This window comes from Stegastes partitus, unplaced genomic scaffold, assembly GCF_000690725.1.
Source record: "Stegastes partitus isolate 25-593 unplaced genomic scaffold, Stegastes_partitus-1.0.2 Scaffold2467, whole genome shotgun sequence".
Classification (NCBI taxonomy): domain Eukaryota; kingdom Metazoa; phylum Chordata; class Actinopteri; family Pomacentridae; genus Stegastes; species Stegastes partitus.
The window spans coordinates 27,214-46,972 of NW_007580198.1; the positions used below are offsets into that span (position 1 = coordinate 27,214).

The 19,759-nt window shown below is 42.2% G+C and overlaps 1 protein-coding gene across 1 annotated transcript; it reads left to right on the forward strand.

The window, feature by feature from the left end:
* The first annotated feature begins 12,006 nt into the window (after nt 1-12,006).
* On the forward strand, nt 12,007-17,970 carry LOC103375101 (cbp/p300-interacting transactivator 3-like). Its single transcript, XM_008305305.1, has 2 exons — nt 12,007-12,088; nt 14,846-17,970. The coding sequence occupies exon 2, from the start codon at nt 14,861-14,863 to the stop codon at nt 15,554-15,556; it is 696 nt and encodes a 231-aa protein (XP_008303527.1). The 5' UTR covers nt 12,007-12,088; nt 14,846-14,860; the 3' UTR covers nt 15,557-17,970.
* The last annotated feature ends 1,789 nt before the right edge of the window (nt 17,971-19,759 follow it).

Genomic DNA, 19,759 nt, shown 5'->3' on the forward strand with positions numbered 1-19,759 from the left:
TTTCTCAACATTTTACAAAATGAAATGACATAAAATACTGAATGAAATGCCAAGAGCAGTAAACAGAAGGTAGCTCAGCAGGAATCCAGCAGGTAGCCCGATGAGCAAAGCTACTGTGTCACTGGGCTTCTAACAATTAATGTTCAGCAATCACGTCTTTCTGGTGTGATCAGGCCTTTATATCGGTCCTATACATCCAGAAAAGAATTGAAAAATGTGCCTGAGCTTTGAGTTTTTCATCTTACGTTTCACTTAGATGATTATATCCTGTAACATCCTTGTGACCCAGAGACATGCTAATTGCATTTGAAAGCTGAATTTGGAGTTTGTCAGCATTGCCATGAAAATAAATAAATCATTCATTTTGCAGTTTGGCGGTTTGGCTGAGCGACCCGCAGCATGGAGCACAACCCAATCCAGTGTGATCCACTAAGAGACAAACATGATTGGTATGTGTGCTGATGTCTCAAATCAGTCAAAACTTTCAGATTCTTCTACCCAAAGATTTAGTTTTGTTCTGTTTTGAATGTGTAGGAGAAGCTTGGTATAGGTACAAAAACAAATGTGACATCTTTTATCCTAACTCTGATGCTGACAGCAAGGTCTGTTCGACCTTGCTGTCAGCTCATATTGGTATCAGATATGGGTTGTGTCCTAGAATAGATTTGAATAGTCATCCAAAAGAATCAGTAAACAGTAAAGGCTGCCGCATTGTCAACGGAGTCGAAGCACTTATCTGAGTTAAAAACCTATTTTTCTAAATACAACTGAAGACAGTTCCAGGAGGAACGTAATCATTTTCAACAAGTCCTTCCACACCAAAACGACTAAATAGGTCATTTTTCTAAATGTCCCACAGGACTGTTGTGGACGGCTACGGCTGTGCTCATGGGGTGATTACGTTTGGACTAAATCAGCCTTTAGTTTGGGGAAATCTTTTAAAAAATGGTTAGACGTTGTGGGAAACACTGTGTTTGCTTTCAGTAGGATCCTGAGATCACCAGCTTGAAACCACTTTGATGTCTGTCTGTTAAATACAGAGCTGAGTCTGAAGGCAGTTAGCTCAACATAAAGAGGAAACCAAGGGAACAGGTCAGAGGATTCCTCTCAAAGTACAAAAATCACCAACTCTCACTTCGATAATTAACACGAAGCGTTTAATCCACACAGAAAAATACATGAAAATGGACAATTTCCATCCAGTGCTGTGGCCCAGGGCCTCGGCTACCTGTTCCCTCCCAAACAACTAATTGCCTCTTTGTGGAAGCAGCACACTTAGAGACAGGAGAGGAACAGTTTTGATCTCTGATGGTAGAAGAACTGTCATTCCTGGTGTTGCAGTCACATCACATTCACCATCGGCCCTAAATCTGTTACTATAACGTTCCACTTTTGCGTTTGATGGCTTTCATGCATGTTAACAATACAGAGGCAGTTGTTCGACTTCTTTCAGTATTTTTCAGCCACTATGTGAAGACTTGTGAAGCCAGATTTACATGAAAAAATGGCATTCGTACAAACCAGCTCTCATATAGTCAGCGTGCTTACAGGTGAACAGGAAGCCAGGTTCCTCTGTTCAGTGAGAACCGAGGTTTTACAAAGAGCACAAAGGTGTGTGAATCTTACAAGCAATCAAATGTTTGTGTGTGTGTGTGTTATTATTATCAACATTTAACTGATGTTCAGGAAACACTGATGTTTCTGTCACGTCTAAAATGGGCGTCTTTGTTCTGGTCCAACCAGCCTCAGCATAATAAACTGTGTTTTCATTGACCAACAGTCTACTGCCTCATTTTTATTCATTTAAGTTAATTGACAAGTGACATGCTGCATATTAGCAGCACAACTGAAATCTTGCTGTTAAACTCTGTAAAAATCCACTAAATACATTTGGGGAAAAAAATATTGTGTTTGTCGAGAGGAAACTATAAAAACTAGACTTTAGCTGATTTTTTTTATTTTAAGGATTCATTCTTAGCATAGCAGCTTTGTTCACAATGCTTTCCCCATAAGAACTGTGAATCTGTACAACGCAGCTGTTTGCTGTGCAGAACAGCATTTAGGTTCATAATGCTTCATACAGTCACCGTGGCTGTCAGAAGATGTAAATCATTAATGAAGCTACCTCTGCTCAGACACGTGCATGAAGTTTGCAGACTGTGTGTATGTTGCTGCTGTGTTAAACGAAGCTGTTTAATAAAGTCAAAGAAAAGGACACATTCTGCATTTGTTTGCTCGGTTCACAGCAGAGTCTTCTTCAGAGTTGTGAGAGACGTGAGTTGGTGATGCTGTGATACTGAAGCAGATGAAGCTGAGCTCTGGCGCTCTGGTGGGCTTCAGTCCAACTGAACTTATGCAGAATAGTTTCTGACCTCATATTTAGTGACAGCTTCAGAAGCCCTTTCCTCATAAACATGTTGGTTTCTTCAACTGACTTTCTTTCCCTTTTATTTGAATCTGATGGCTTGAATGTGATTGGCAGGATGGATGTTCAATAAATCTGACTTAACCTATGAGGTGATACATGAGCCGGCTTGTCTTTAGATGCTGGCTTCTTGCTCAGGAGTATTTTTTTTTTCTTCTTCTTTCTTTCTTTTTTACAGATTTTAGTTTCAGGGGGATTAGGCCAAACACTGTTCTACAAACCCATGTTTCCAAGGAATTCAAAGGTTTTTTCAGCCCTTTGTTATCTGTGTTTCTATTGTGGTCTAAAGCCCTGAGAAGATGAAGCAAGTCAGTCAATTGATGTATCGGAAAGCAACGTCAGTTCTCTTGGACATTTTTTCATTTGGCACCATTAAATCATTATAAATCGACCTTTTTTTTTTTCCAGACACACCTTTGTCAAATTCCTGTATTTTGGGAAAGTACTCCCTGTGCAGGAACGTTTTGGTAGTAAAACAGTCATATATATAGCCACTGGCTCTGCTAATTGAATCCCAGGTACAGGTCCTCTGAGGCAACAAGGTTCTTAGCCCACAAGAAAAGTTTCCTGACAGAGTAATGCATCAGTTTCCTGTTTGAAGTCTGTATTGCATGCATTGAAATAGCCTCCTACATGACTAAGATATGGGCTTTGAGATCGTAACTTGGAAATTAATGTTTCTGTCATTATCCATTTGATGACCAACTGCTTTTCGGGAATAGACTACATGTTTCATCATATTTGCAAATGGCAAGCTGCCGTTTGCAACATCAGCTCCTTTCCTGTTGCATATTTTCACACGTTTCACTTCTTTAAATGTCGTGTCGTCTGCGTCGTGAAACAGTGAAACGTTTAGAAAACGTTTTTCCTCTTTCCTCTGTTGCTTTGATAATCTCACCCGACTGTCATGAGCTCTGATGAAAATCAAGAAAGTCTGGTCATCCTATGCACCAACAGAGGTCCTTGCTATTGAAGTCATGGTCTGTAAAAGGCTTTTGGTATTGATGGCTACAACATGTTAGTAAATAAGCTGCTTTCTGTAAAGGACATTTCTACTTTAACAGGTTATCATTACTTTCTGGTTAAACTATATTACAGATGCACACGGGGATACCTGTGAACTCTTAAGACACTTATAGTTATTCTAAAACTTTCTAAGGTTTCCGTACAGATGCAGTAGATAAACATGGAGTCTCTTTTTAGATTCTGACTATAGGAGTGTACACAGATGTTCCCACATGTCACACAGATCCTAGCAGATCCTCGCAAACTCACGGATGTGAAAAATATAGAAGTAGACACAGAGTTCAAACTGTGTTTGCTGAGGATTACAAATCATGTCCCCAAATGATTGACAAAGGTGTTCCTCAAGTTTGCGTTTTAGATCCACTGCTTTTTTATTCTACGATGTAAATAATGTATAATATTCATTTTGATGAAACCATCTTGCATGTCATCAGCAGTGCAATCCAAGGCTTCTCCTGAATTGATTTCAATGAAGAAGCTTTTTTAAAGCTTGTTCTGAAAGCTTGTTATAAACTCCATAAAAACTAAGAAACAAGAGTACAAACCATTGGTGTCCCCAATCCTATACATACGTCAGTGATCCAATTGATAAACTCAGCATATCTGAGAATCTGGTGCGATAACAGACATTCCAACAAAACTCATGTGGAGCATCTCTCTCACAAAGTAAAGATTCAAACTCTAGTGTCACACCACAACAGCGCCTGCTTTCCCTATGAGAGCAGAAAAAACAGTCCACCGTACAATCCACTCTGGATATCGGGGATATCTTGTGTGGTCATGCTCCTCAGACCACCCTTAAAACCCTCGACATTGTCTATTGCCCCCTTTGATTCACTACTGCAGACAGATATCACACTCATCACTGTGAGATATATATATATATATATATATACATAAAATGACGGGCTGGACATCACTGGCAACTAGACAGCCTCAGTGTTCTTGTATCTTCTACTAGGTGTTGCTATCTAAGCTGCTGAGATATTTAAAGTCTTAACCTGAGTTCAGGGCTCTTAATCATGACACCACATCCCAAACAAGACTGGCTTTAAAAGTTCCTCTCACACAGACGACAGTAGATTGGCTGAGGATGCACCTCACAACTGAAAATTCAACACAGTTTGAGTTTGAAGACATTGATTCAACTGTGAGACTTTAAAGCTACAAGCAGCAGGTTCATAACATTATAGAGACAAATGAGAAAACTTCAGAAAAACAAAGTTAATTAACCATAAGTATGACAATTATTTAGCAGTATCTGATCTAAAAAAGAAAGAAAGAAAGAAAGAAAGAAAGAAAGAAAGAAAAAAGAGAAAAAAAAGCTTGAGATGGAGTTTTTTTTTTTTTTTTGGGTGTCACTCTGAAACGGGAACTCATAAGAGAATAACCACGATTACATCACTTTCCTGTTGCAGCTTTGTGTTCAGTTACACTGTGTTACTGCCAGTTGCTTATATTAGCTCCGACCTCCTCGTGTTTATCTGCAGCCTCAGAGTGTCAGGAGGTAAAAAGCAAAGAGTTAACAGGATCAGACCTGATCCTGGCAGGCAGGACTTGTAAAGGTTGCCTGATGGGGGTTGGAGGGGTGTGGAACGGGGGTGATGTTGGCCAAATGGAACTGCTGGAGCACAACACAGCTCACACCAAGAGACCCAGGAATCTGAGAGCAAGGCCCCCTTCCCCCCACGCAAACACACACATTAGCCCAGAAACAGCACCTCGAGCACAAATGCATGAACGGACGTGGTTACACACACTCAAGCACAGACTAATAAAACAACATATGCTCCTGTTCCTGCTACCTGGAGCAGCAGGTGGGACGCCCCTCCCTACACAGCGTAGTACAAGACGGGGGAGGACAGAAGAGAGGAGGCCTCTGCTATTGTCAGAGACTCAACACGGAAGTGAACACCTTCAACGTATCATGCTAACATTGTCAGTTGTGCTCACTGGTGATATGATGTAATACATGCAGTTTGAAATTACTTCTTACTGAACAAGATGCACCAAAAAAAAAGAAAAAAAAGAAATGTGTTTCATTCTTTGAAGAGGCTTTCTCAGCTGCAGAAGCACAAAATCACAGAAAAAGGAAACTACCCATGTCTTCAGAATGTATTTTTAAGTATTGTATTTTAAAAAATTAATCGAAATGACCAAAAATTCTTTGCCATAAAGTGATTTTGCTGCTGTCTTCATTTCCAAACAGCATATCAGTCAATCAGCCAGCTGACATTAAAGCGTTACAACTCTCTCAACATCTCTCCATTTTTCTCTGATAGACAACCAAAGTTTTGTTGATTTCTTCTTCTTCAAGGATTTCTTGCAGTTGGAAAACAACTGTTTTTGTTTTCACCCTGTTGAACTGCTAATTTTAGCCACATGTAGCATATTTACAATTTTTTTTAAACAGTCTAACACCTAAATAAAGCACAAAACCTGTTTTTGCAACAACTGGGAAAGTCTTTTCAAATTTAACCGTTTATTACGTTTTTCTAATGAGATGCTTCAAACTGTGCATGAGACACATCCTGGAAGCAGACGAGTCAGGAGGCGAGTCAGGAGGCGAGTCTGTCTGCTGACGTCATGACTCCTCTGTGATTGTTTTAGCCAGTCATGGTGAACTTCTTCAGTGAAAGTGACTTGAAATGTGTTTTTTCATTCATATTTATCCTGTTTGTAACACTTTTGAAGGAAAGACTTGGTTGTAAACTTTTAACTGAGCGTAGTGCTCGTGTTGTCTTCTACGCCTCAGAAACTTTTCTCAGTGAAAGAAAGACATTTTTGAAATCGTGTTTTTTTTGAATTTCTTTAGAGAAAGTGAGTTGTGAGACTAAAATCATTACCTGTGGTCTGAAAACACACGTTGGATTCAAGCATTCTGTTCACGGTTTCAGAATTTTTATCCAAAAATGCCAAAAAACAAACAAACAAACAAACAAACAAAATAAGTAAATGAATTCTGCTTTATGTTTGCCTCGACTTCAGTTATATTTCATCTTTCTTGACATGAAAGTTTGAAAGTGAATTCCAATTATAACAACTTATGTATATACTGTCTTTCTCCATCACAATGTCACAGCTACACGGTAAGATGTGGCTTATCCTTTGTGTTTAAGACATGATATCTTGTTCTTTGCAGCACCATTGAGATCAGGCTGCCTCCACCCTGCTCTGGAGCCAGCTCACACCAGTCACTCCTTTTGTTTTGGCCGGCCTCCCTGTGTGCAGAGAGTCAAGCCCCCTCAGCAGGAGCTTGGTATGTATTCCTGTTGACATACACACACACCCTCTGCTGCAGAGGAATGTGTCCTATTTTTGGGCCCCGAAAGTCAACCAGACTTCCAGCCTCTTTCTAGTGCTTCATTCACTTGACCATTGTGTTTAGTTTCTTTGGGAAGATGCTGTGTTTTGATGAGCAGCCATAGCCTCCTCCATTTATTTACAAGAAGCTGTTGTTGTCAGCAGTACATAGCTTTGGTCAGGCTTATGTTGTTTATTCTGACAAACAGCTGCATTTGTGGTTTTTCAGGGTTCAGATTTGCTGTGATGGAATAAAGTACATTTAGTCAAGTACTGTGCAATATAAAGGTTTTTATGTTCTAACACATTCCACAGGGAATTATTGTCATACTTCATTAGATTTCTAACAGTTGTAGTAACTTCTATTTTTAGACTAACATTATATGTACAAAACTTGTGATGAGTTCATATCATATAATGACGTAGCTGAGTTGGCAAAAGTCATATGTTAAAGTTGACCCCACGCCGGTCTTCCAGAAAGGAAAACCCCGTCACTGAAATGGAAAATTCACACAAAAAAGAAAGAGAAAAATATAGTGAGGGGGATTTTAAAAGTGGTCTAAATGGGTACCTTCCTCCACTGCAGGCTTCAGATTAAGGTTAATGTAAAGGAAACACAGAGACTGGCTTTAGCATAATGATTCAGGGATAAGATGTCTTTTCCTTCAGACCAAAGGACAACACATCACTCATCTCTATGCTGCTTTGCTGAACACTGTCAAGTGCAGTTAGACATGGCTGCATGTAATCATGTGACACCCCTTCAGACTGCTCTGCTTATTTGACCATGTCTGCTTCTCTGAGAATTACTCGCTGCTCAGAGGAAGACAGGAAATGTGTTCTGACAGTTACCCAATGAAACAGCTACTCTCTGTTATTGATCACTGCTCATGTAGCCCCACTCCCGTCTATACCATGACTCAGTGATCCAACATACTAATCTGTTGCAGTCTTGAGTCAGCCCGTGCTATCAGGAGAGGATGATTGTGTCTTGGGATGCTGCGCAACATTATGTAATGACCACAGATTCTATGCAAAGGTAGGAGGTTGGATTGCAGCTCATTTGCTTATGTGCAACTGCTAGAACAAAGACAACAGCAACATGAATCCACTTTCTCTCTGCCATTTTGGCTCCCTTTCTTTCCATCAGTCCTGCTCGTCCCCACCACCCCACCACCACCACCCCGAGCTGTATACGTGCAGGTTTCATGTTACTCACTGCTTCTTGTTCCCTGTTCTCGTGTCCCCATCTCCCTCCCCCTCCCCCCACATCCACATCCAGTCACACTGACTGTCTGTCCTTTCTATGCTTATTCCAATAAGGGCTTTATGTATTGTCACAACATGATTAATGCAGTTTTTGCAAAAGGCAACTTTGGTCAGCAGTAGGACGGAGCCACACATGAGGTAATCACAACAGACCAGAGCTCCAGCTGCAGCTCTGCAACCGACCCTCATCCAGACAGACAGAGAGAGAGAGCACCGCCAAACAGATTTGTAAAAAGGTCACTGGAATAAATTGCCTCTTAGGTAAAGTAAAATGTGTTTCTGTGTGCCCTACGGCGAGGAAAACTGCCACTGAATTCATTGAGCCGTATGTGTGCCACATTCATTAGACAGTCTGTTTATGACATTTATGATAAATAAGAAGATTGTGGCTGTTTTCACGTTTGTTTATGTGAAATGAGCTACTTAAATAAATCTGCAAGGACATATTTTATTGTTTTTATTCTTCAGGCACCACAACTGTGGAAGTGAAATTGCATGGTGCTAATTAGCTCGTGTGTTGACTCGGGTTCACCTGAAATGTCGTACGATCATTTAATATATTGAATCTGGGTAACTTGGAATACAGGCCGCTATAAACCTCCTAAGCTTGGGACCTATTTAAAATAGGCTATTTTTGAATTATGCAGGAAAAAGCAACACCCACATCAGGAAAAAAAATCCAACACTCAAATGCCATGTTGCTGTAACTGTCATTGTATGATTTCAGAGTATGTTGTGTGTACTGCAGTGCACCATAACTTACAACACATTTGGAATGATTAAAAGACTGAAGACATGTCTGCAGCGAACATGTGTGTCTGACATTTCAGGGTCATTTCAGGCTTTCATACAGTATCCAATATTTTGTAACTTTCACAGAAATCAGATTTTCATGGTTATAACCACCATTAGGATGCAGATGTGAATGCATTTTAAATGTTAAAAAAAAGTGGGAATGTCAATATGATATGAATGGGACATTACCCCAAGACGGTATAAAAGAGTAATGTGCCACCGGTATACTTCCCATTAAAGTCTGGAGCAGCAACAGGTAGCTCCATTGTGAATGGAACCTGCTGCTACAGTGGCCTGCAAGGCTCAACTTTATGCAAATGTACTGAGTGACAACCAGGCAAGGGCCACTCACAATCATGGACGGCTTTCAGGAGCATAATTACTGGACCACAACGCTTTCCTCAGTCCGTGCCATTGTTGGAGCAGTTTCATCAGAAATAAACAAAATGCTAATCATGCTGGTGTTGTTTAACTGTGTTCCATAAATAAACTAGTTTTTACATTTTTATGTAATTTCAAAACATTTTCTTCAAGTCTGTGTAGCTGCACGTAGCTACAGTATATGGAAGCATAGTGACCAGTTACTGGTCACACCAGAATAAACAGGGATGTAGCAGTAAACTACTGAGTATACAGAGCTGAGCATGGGTGTGTGAATGCTATTTTTCCTGTCAAAAGTTATAAAGTGTATCCCAGAGTATGAACTAAAGAACATGGCAGCAATAATGGACGAATCACTGATGGATGTCACACATGGGTATCCTGAGGATCAGTTAAGAAGCTCAGTGTGGTGGCTCAGGTCGTCTCCATCTGGTCAGCAACTCCTCCTAACTCTCCGCTAATTCAAAAAAAGAGCCGAGGTAGAGGGTGGAAGTGACAGGCCATGCAGATGTCTCTGGGTCATGGACTGTCCTGTGACGGTACTCATCTCAAAGAAGCCACGCTCTTAATTATGTTCAACTTTAAGCCTTAACAAAAATAAACATGTGAGTTCTATGAACACTGGGAAATGGGGTTGATGAATGGGAGAATTAGCTCCAGAAGCCAAAACTGTTTTTGCACCAGATTGTAAACATGTTTAGTTCTGCTGTAAAGTTGGATGTTTGAACACAAGGATCTGAAAGAATTTTGGAGCCAGCCTTGAGTGGACATGAGAGGAACTGCAGTATTTGGCATGTCCTCATCAGCTTAATTTCTCAGCCCCGGAGGTTGCTGCTCGTTCCCAATTAGACAAGAAACATATTCACTGGTGTTGTGAAAAATAGGAAATAGCAGCATGTCATGCAAATAAACTGTGTGGTTCCATAGAAAACACGTTATATTACAGCAGCTGGCCTGTGTCATTGCAAATTGTAATTTCTGTGAAAATCACCAGGACATAACCAGGATTTCTAGTGTAAAGTTGGGTTTTTTCAATGGTACACTTCCGTCAGTGTGAAGTTTCATGTGGAGGGAATTAAGATGTGTCATCACATTTTGGCCTTGGCTGCCACTGAGCTTGCACAACACTGTTTCCTAAGAATAACATTTATATTCTACTGAGTGGTTTTAGCTGATCATTTGTGAAGGGTGTGTTTCGGCATGGATTGTGTTTACTGGCAGTTGTTTCTTCCAGTCAGTGTGAGTGTTCATGTATAGTAATTTGTATACATGCACAGTCACAATAAATCTATACTTTATACTCTGGGGTTCTCATGGCAAAGCTGCTCCAATAGTTGTTTTTATATCAACTGTAGATCAAATGACTTTGTGTCCATCATTTATTTGTTAAGACCAAGTTACTGACTTTACTATCAGGTATACGTGTATGAAGTTATCACAACTTCCCTACGTTCTCTTGTGCCTCAGGTGAGATCTGTGGACAGACACCCACGTTGGCTTCATGATTGGGTCGTATCAGTTGGTAAGTGTTGTTCTTGACATCCACCGATGTCTTTAACTTGTAGTAATGGATCCACCTCGTCGTCTTTCTGAGCAAAGACATCTCAGGTCACCAAAGGTCATAAAAACAACAAAACAAACCAACAATAAAAACAGCATAGAATAAATAAAAACAGCTCAAACAGAGCGAGGCCTCATGCTGGGTTAGAAGCCAGTGAATAAAAGTGGGTTTTAAGATTGGTTTTAACAGTAGACAGTGAGGAGGCCGGCCTGATGTGCAAAGGGTACACATTGTAGGAGCAGCAACAGAGAACTGAGCGTTGTTGGACCTCGGTACCTAAAGGAGCAGCTGATCAAATGACCGGAGGTACCGTGCAGAGCGTAGGGGTGAAGAAGCTCAGAGAGGTCGGGCAAGGTGAGGTCATTTAAAGATTTAAAAACAAATAAAAGAATCTTAAAATGGACCCTAAAATGCACAGGCAGCCAATGGAGGGAGGCCAGGACGGCTGTGATGTGCTGCAGCTAGCAGAGGGGCGGCAGCCTTCTGGACTAACTGGAGACGTGCAAGAGAGGACCGGCCAACTCCAAAATAAAGTGCATCGCAATAATCCAGCCAGCCCAGAGGTAATGAAGGCATGGACTGCTGGTGTGAGAGAAAAGGCTTCACCTTTGCAAGCTGCCTGAGGTGAAAGAAACTCGACTTTAATTTGGTGATCCAGCTCAAAATCATTGTCCATCTTAAAGCCCAAGTTAGTCACAGTAGACTTCACAAAAACTGCCAAAGGACTCACATCCACAAGGGAAGAGGAACACGATTATTATCACTATTATTATTATTACTTGGCTATATTGATCTATTCCAGGGCAGTTGTGTAGAACACGTTGCACAAATGTTCCCACAGCTTCAGGTGTTTCTGCTGCGCATTCAGCCTGAAAGCCCTTCCCCGCTGCTCTTTAAACAGAAAGCTTTCAGTTAAGAGAGTGAGGATCATTACTAATCAGAGTGTGGGCTGATGAAGGCGGGCGGCAGGACGCAGGACGCAGGACGCAGCGCGGCGCGGCGCGGCGGCTCTGCGTCGCTCCGCCGATCAGTGGAGGCAGTTAGTGGATGTTTCTTTGCACAGTGATTAAGGGGGAGGACCAATGGCAACAAAGGAGACGGAGAGGACGCTGGCTCCTCCTCCCTCTCTCTCTCGCTCTCTCTCGCTCTCTGTGTGCTTTATAGATGTATATAATCCCGGAGTTGACCCAGAAAACAAACTCCTCTGACTACCGAGACGCCACAGAGTTTGAATCCGCCGCAGGGCTGCATGTAGCCGGAGCATCAGCTGGAGGAACGAGCCCGGCACCGACCCAACTTGTCCGAACGGATTCTACATTCTGCATCGGGTAGGTGTCGTCTTGTGTGACTCTTAAAGCAGGTAGAGAGGCAACACTTCCCCCTTTGTCCTGCTGACTGTTTCCTTACTTCTCATTATATTCTAACAGAAGCCTGATCTGGTTCGGTTCCGTTCGCTCCTCTCTCACCTCGTTTAGTGGTTATTTGTTGTTCAGGGCTTTTGTGGTATCGAATAAATCCACCAGTCCCCCGATGACTGAAGGAAAAAGACGTTTCATGTAATAAGAGCAGCAGTCATCGACTATTTACAAAGTGTGATTTGGCTGAATGATAATCCAGATCTGCAGAGGAGCTCCACAGACAGACAGACAGACAGACAGACAGACAGACGGGCTGTAATTAGGTAACAGCTCAGTATTCTGAGGATCTGGGTCTGTTGAGGACCGTGTCCTGTTCTATCAGCACTAAACGGGCTGGATCACCAGGAGCAGCCAGGAGCACCAGCACCGTGGGTTCTGGGCTGAGATGGGTTTGCTTTGCTTCAATCAGTCATTTCAGGGCTGGCTCTGTTCCCCTGATCATCCCATTTCAAAAACAATCTCATCAAATTGAACAAGCCAATCACGTTGGCAGTAAATGACAGATTCAGTGAGCGAGGATCCGTTTGGCTTGAGGAGGAGATCTTTGTGTAGCGGCTGTGTGAAGGCAGAGGCAGTGTGTTGTGTATTGATAATGGGGGAATAGGTGTGTGTGGTCTGGAGAAGCATTCCTCTGCGTCCTTTTGGCTGCAAGGGTATTGCTGCCCTCCCTCGTCAGAGGGATATCCACTGGTAGTTCACTGATGGGGACATCTTGGAGGTTTTGAGATGTTAAAAAATAAAAAAAATAAAAACAATATCTTATAATAATTCTGTGACTGTAAGAATTCAAATAAAGAAATAGAAACTGCTGAGAGAGGAGTCGTATGAGCACAGTGAAATAAAGGTGTTTTTAGTGTTTGTTTGGACACGTCATTAATTCTGTAAAACCTGAAGTCTCTGACAAAACAGACTAAACTAAGAATGGTCTCCGCTGACATAGAAGACACTGAGATAACCTGACTTTTCGGCCAAAACACAGAATCCTACATTTCCCACAATCCAGCTGAACAGAGGTGCTTTTGTTGTGCTGTGTTGTCATCGTGTGCAGCTGCCTGTTTTCTGGTGCTGCTGCTTCTCAGTGATCACTGGAGAGTCCGTCTGTCTTAGCCAATAAACATACACAGAAATAAATAAAAAGATGTCGATCAGCATCAGTATGACGACTAATCAGCAGCGCAATAAAACAAAGTGTGTGTCTGAGTGACGGCTGATTTGCTGCACAGTACTGAGCTTGTTTAATGCAGCGCTATAATCTATCAAGTTTACGTGTTTAATTACCTTCAAAACTGCTGGCTGATGTCAGACGTACATGTGATGTTTTTTCCTCCATGTCGACATATCATAGATGATCGCAGTAGTCCTCGTTATGACTTCAATGCTGATACTTCCAACATGATGTGAACATAGAATTAGGACCCAACCACCTTATGAAGGTAATTCATGTTTTCATGAAGCCTTTGAAAGTGGACTTTCAGTGATAGTAGAAAAGGCATCAGATGGTTGCTTTGCCCTCATGTTGAACAGAGAACAACACTCAGGGCTGGTCATAGCTGGACCCTTTTTTGATAATTTAACAGCTTCTTGCAAATTGGACTATAGCACATTGACAACATGATTCCTTCTGAGATGAAGCACAGTGGATGGACAGAGCACAGGGTTTCTGGAGAGCTTCCTACTATGTATGGGCTCTGTCGATGGAAAGCATGTACACACCACAACACCTCTAAAGTCTGGCAGCAGCTACCTCAGTTCCAACACTGCCATGCCTTTGTAATGTGTTATTACGCAGAATGTCCTCAGACAGTTTCTCCTGACAACAAGCATTAGGTTTAAGCAGCGTTTGGTTTGATGGCTCACACACAGTCCACATGCTTGCAGTGCAGACGGTCTCACATTTTGGGCAGCACGTGGATGTTCGCAGAATGACCCTCACAGACATGAGTGGATGACAAAATGTATGTTGAGCATGAAGTGACCTAAACTGCCACATCTCTCAAACCCAACACCTCCTGATTGTAATGTGAACTTCTTGTAAGCAGTTTTATACCCAAGCCAGACAATTCTGATGTCATCCCCAGGGTCAGACTGGGTGATCGGCCAGATTCATTGGATTTATTCAAATTTCTGTTTTTCAGTCATGCCTAAAATGGAATCATTTACAGGTTACTTCAATTTAAAACAAAAAACACACAACAACAACAAAACTGGACATTTACCATCTTGGAGTTTCAAAAAGCAAAAAACAGGCTATAAATTTAGCGACTTTATGGACAAACCTCAGCTACTTTCCATGGAAGAAAGTTGACAACAATTCCCTGGTGAGCACCAGGTCTTGCGTTCCCACTGTAGGCACACCTCTCTCTGTGTTTGCTCTGTTCAGCAGCACATTTAATTTACCATTCAACAGCTGAAAGAGGTGCACATCCAGAAACAGTGCTGTCAAGGACCCACATGGAGTTTATGCATGTGTGAAAGAAAACATAAGACGTTCTCTCACTTCTGTCTAAGAGATCGTTTTTTAAAACTTTACACTGATTGAGTAGTTCAGTAAAATGTAACTTTACATGTAACGTGATGGAGGGCTTCTGTACTTTATTTATTCTGTAATTACTACGGGTTGTATTAAAAGTCTAATGTTGGTTATATGTCAACAATTGTGTTCATCAGGGTGACCAAGCAGCCATGGCTGAACACATGATGATGCCCATGACCCACGGCTTCAGGATGGGCATGACCGGACCTCCACAGCACAACGGGCAGCCCGGCCTGCGCAGTCTGCCCAACGGCCAGGTGATGCACTATGGCAGGAACCCTCAGAACAACATGGAGGCTGCCATGAGACAGAGGCAGGGCATGGTGGGACCTGGTGGCATGGGTGGCCCTGTGAACGGAGCTCCCATGGCCAATCACCACCACCAAATGATGTCTGGAAACATGATGTACAACGGTCAGGGCCCGCAGCAGCAGCACCACCACATGCACCCTCAGCAGCAGCAGCAGCAGCAGGGTGGTCATCCGCAGCAGTACCATCCTGGTAACCTCACCTCCCAGCAGCTCATGGCCAGCATGCACCTGCAGAAACTCAACACTCAGTACCATGGACACCCGCTGGGCTCAGCCAACGGCCACCATCTACCCAACGGCGCTCAGTACCGAGTAGGCCCGGCCCAGCTTTCGAGCATGCAGCACATTGGTGGTCCTTTGGGACTAAACGGCATGGACATGGATCTGATTGATGAGGAGGTTCTTACTTCACTGGTGCTGGAGTTTGGTTTGGATCGTGTTCAGGAGCTGCCCGAGCTCTTCCTGGGACAGAACGAGTTTGACTTCATATCGGACTTTGTGTGCAAACAGCAACCGAGCACGGTGAGCTGTTGAGCGAAGCAACCAGAAGCTGGTTTGGTTTGTTTGGACTGGACACCCCAAAGAGTGACTGAGCGGCCACAGTAGCACAGCGAGAGGAGACAATCTCTCTGTTCTGTTTGGGTGTTTCTGTGTCTGTGTATATGACAGTGTCTAGTACGCGTTCACACTGACCTGCCTGTGAGTTGATGAAGAATTGTAATGAGCAAAAACGCAGAAAAAGCACCAGGTTTCTCGTCTTTGAGTTGGTGCCAGTAAGATCTGTCGCCTTTGGCCAAATTGAGGCATCCTGATGCAGCGGGCTCTGTCTGTACCCATCTGGCCCACAGCACATGTGCCTACAGTGCCAAGGCTTTTGGATAATTGTAAATTTAACAAACACAATGGGGGAAGGCAACCTGAAAAGACTGTCCATCTGCGTCTGCTAGATTCTGTGGCATCTCTAAATGTATTTTATCTCCGATGACACCTTCAACTAGTAGCAGGCATCTTACAAATTTCTAAAACCTAGTCCTCTGAATTTGTTTATACAAGGATGAAGGGATTTGGGGAGCAGAGAATGTTTTTTGTGCTTATTGAAGGCTGGCTCTTCAAAAATTGACTTCCTACTAAAGTTGACATTTGCTTGAAGAGCAGGAGGTTGTGCAGCATTCCTGGCTGACATGATGGGCTTATCTTAGACTGTTTAGGTGAAAGGTGCCACTTCGATTATTTAGCTTTCAGTGTCATTTACCCGACTGATAAAATCTGCTATCACTAAATGTATCACATCTGATTCCTTCTAATTAACTGAGACTGAATCACTGGCAAAGTAGCACAGAGCTTTTATCTACAGTCTCACTATTCCATGTCAGACATTCATGTGATCATTGCAAACAAATCCTGGGTTACTGCTTAGTAGAAGTGCAAGAATAGTTAGAAAGGGGGTCAAGAAAGAGCATAAAGGCGGCTTGTTGCAAGACTGAAGACAAGCCAAAAAAAAAAAAGGCAGCCATGAGACGCTGGTCACAGAACGAAGGTGTGACTTTTCTTTTTTCTTTTTCTAGATCAGAGTTGTTTAAAAAAGAAAACAGTGTGTGATTGCCGACTTTGCATCTGTGTTATTTGTGTATGTCTGTGCAGTGAGGCATTTAAATCCCATCGAATGGCATCCTCCTACCTAAAACCATGGCCCCGGTATGCTGAAGCTGGCAGAAGGCTGTGTGGGGAGATAGACTTTGGCGTGTGGACACAATGTGTGGACACAGCACTCCCTGGCAGCACTTAGTTTAATCATTATTTAAAGCTGCCACTACCTGTGGCATTGATTTCATTAGGCTCGAAAAGCGAGCGAGCAGCAAAGTTGTTGTTTTCGCCATAGATTAGCTTACTCTGCTGCTTTTCTACTGATTAGATTTAAATTACATGTTCTCACACGCTTGTCTTAATTGAGGTCGGCTTGCACATTCTCCAGTGACTCAATAATTATAAAACGGACATGTTCTGTGACGCTTGTTTTCTTTTCTTTTTTTTCTTTCTTTCTTTCTTTTTTTTTTTTTAGCTCAGTTGGTAATTAGATTTTTGTCAAGGTTGCTGCTTTGCCGCTGCAGGCTGGCTGAGTGAGAAGTTCCTGCACTTGTATTGCTATTTGTGGAGCTGTCAGAGGGGTCAGGGCCATGCTGGTGCACTGTGTTAATCTGTTCCAATACAACTGTGCTGCTGTCCTTGTCTTTCTCTGGAGATCTGCCATCTCCACGCTCTCCAGTCAAACAATGGGCATTGAAACGCTGTTGTAAAGGCAGAAAAAGTGCCAGCGCAAGTTCCTGCTCTGTTGCACTTTCTGCCTGGCAAAACTGCAGCCAGACAAACTCACAACCTCACAGTTCAAATGAAAAAACAAACTTCTGGCCTTAGTGAGACAGTGGCCTCTGATTATGCTATATCAATAAGCGCAGCCTTCTTGTGTATCGTATCTTTGTACTGTAGACTAGAGGTGAAGTTGATCTAGACACATTTAAGGTACTTTTGAAAAAACATTGTCAGATTTAAATGTAAATCGGTGACTGATTTTGATGTGTTGACAAGAGATTATATCCTACATTTTTACAAACAAGTGTGTAGATACAGTATACTGATGTTTTTGGGTGCAGGGCCTGAAGCTTTAAGACCAAGTAGACTGCATGTTAAAGCAAGCGTGAGGGATGCCACCACTTTCCCACAAAGCAGCTGAGAATGTACAGTACAACACTTTGTGGGAACTTGTCTTACGATGGTAGATAAACGTGTGAGATTGTACTCCTTGTTCCAAATTACACATCATTCATTTGGGTAACCCCACCCTCCCCACCCACCCTCCTCCTCCCTTCTTACGTCCCCCAAAGCTTTTGTAATGTTATTGATTCTATTTTAAGAAAATGTATTTATTTTCAAATAAAATATTTATTTAAAGAGCTGTTTTTATTGTGTGTCAGTGATTTCTAAACCCAGTGTTAGCCATCAGTAGAACCACAATGTGACGCTATAAACCTGGTAAAAGGATAATAACATATAATAATATCTACATACCAAGCTGTGACTTGTGTTTGGAGCTTAACGAGAGGCCTTGAGATGCTGTTGCTTTGTCTTATTTGCCTGAGTTTTTCTCTGTTGGTTTTAAACTTCCCCACCCACAATAGGTGATGAGCAAACACAGAGCAAAGTACAAACTACACATCCTAAACAGTGGTGAGTCAGCACTCTGTCAACACAGAGCTGGACCCAACTCCGCTCACTGTGTGTTATATAACTGGAAAATTTAAACTTTAACAGTTCCTAGAGTAGAGGACAGCTAACCAGTGACAGTGTCTGTATTCCATTTTAAACTATTCAGGATGATCAGACTCGCAGGGATCTGCATCCGGTTTTTCTTCAGGAAGCCTGTTCTCAAAAATCAATGACAAATTGCTCACAGAAACATCCTCCCACATCCACTGACATTTAATTATGACGTCTTTTTCTCCTGCTAGACCTGAATCAAGAGCTCACTGCACATTTCCAGAGCTACAGGTTTGGTTTTACCACGTCGCTGCCATTAGAAGAACAGTTCTGTGGGGACTTGTGGAAAAAATATAAAAATAGTCTAATTGAAATTCTAATTAGCTGTGCAGTGAAGTCATACTATGGGACCCAAAATACACGTGCTGCTCTACATGATGTTCGTCAAGGCAGGATGTGTCCTTGAGCTGTTTTTAATGGGTTTTTAAAACCATGAGAGCCAGCAATTTGCAGACATGCAGAAGAAAAGCTCTGCAGAAGCAAACAGTCGTGACATCTAAGTGGAGAAAATATTGGTGGGACTGGCCAGTAATAGCAGAGGGTTACAGGTACTATCTAAAATGCTGTGCCCCAAATATTTAGATCTCACTGCCTTTTTAAATTATGGATGTTAAAAAGCCTTTGTTATAGTGGTTACATGATTAAAACAAGACCAAAATGGCCTTTACAAACCCCTCAGGGTGAAAACAACTCACATGCAAATTCTGCTCCCTCATTACACCTATAACCACCGACTGAAACACTGAAATGCACCAGCAGTGCAAACATAAGAGTTTTTAAAGCAATAAATACCAGATTAATAGAGAAAAAATATTTAAATGTGTAAAAATGGGAGGACAGAGAAAAATGAAATATTGAAAAAAAGAAGTCCTGCACAGCTGAGCAAAGATTTAAGGCACGTGTGAGAATGCTTTCAAAAATAGTTTCATGAACAGCTATTATTGCTCATTTATTTCAGACAAAATCAAGTGTTTTGTCAGTATTTGGAGAGATCTGCTGCCTCTAAAGCAGCACCAGTTCTCCTGAGATGTTCAAGGTACTGGGCAGGTCGGTTGTTCCAGCGTCTTGAAGAAGCTCGATTGCTTCGTGGGAACCAGACCATCTGCTGCAGACCTTGTTTTGCTCCCCTCATGGATAATGATAGCTCTTCATGACTGTGGCTGTATGTTTGAGGATAAAAGTGCCTGAAACATGCACAGTGCTGTACGTTGGTGTGCTGAAGAACACAATGTGATTTCCACACCATGTGTAGCTGAACTGCTGCTATGGTGTCTCACACCTGCTTCCTGTTGTGAGTGAAATGCACCATTTTCTGTAACGACACTTGCAAGTCTAGCACCTTGCAGTCATGCAGTCGAGGTGGATAGATAGAACATATTTTCTAGTAGAAAAACAGAACAAAAGCATGTCAGGGATCGTGTAGTC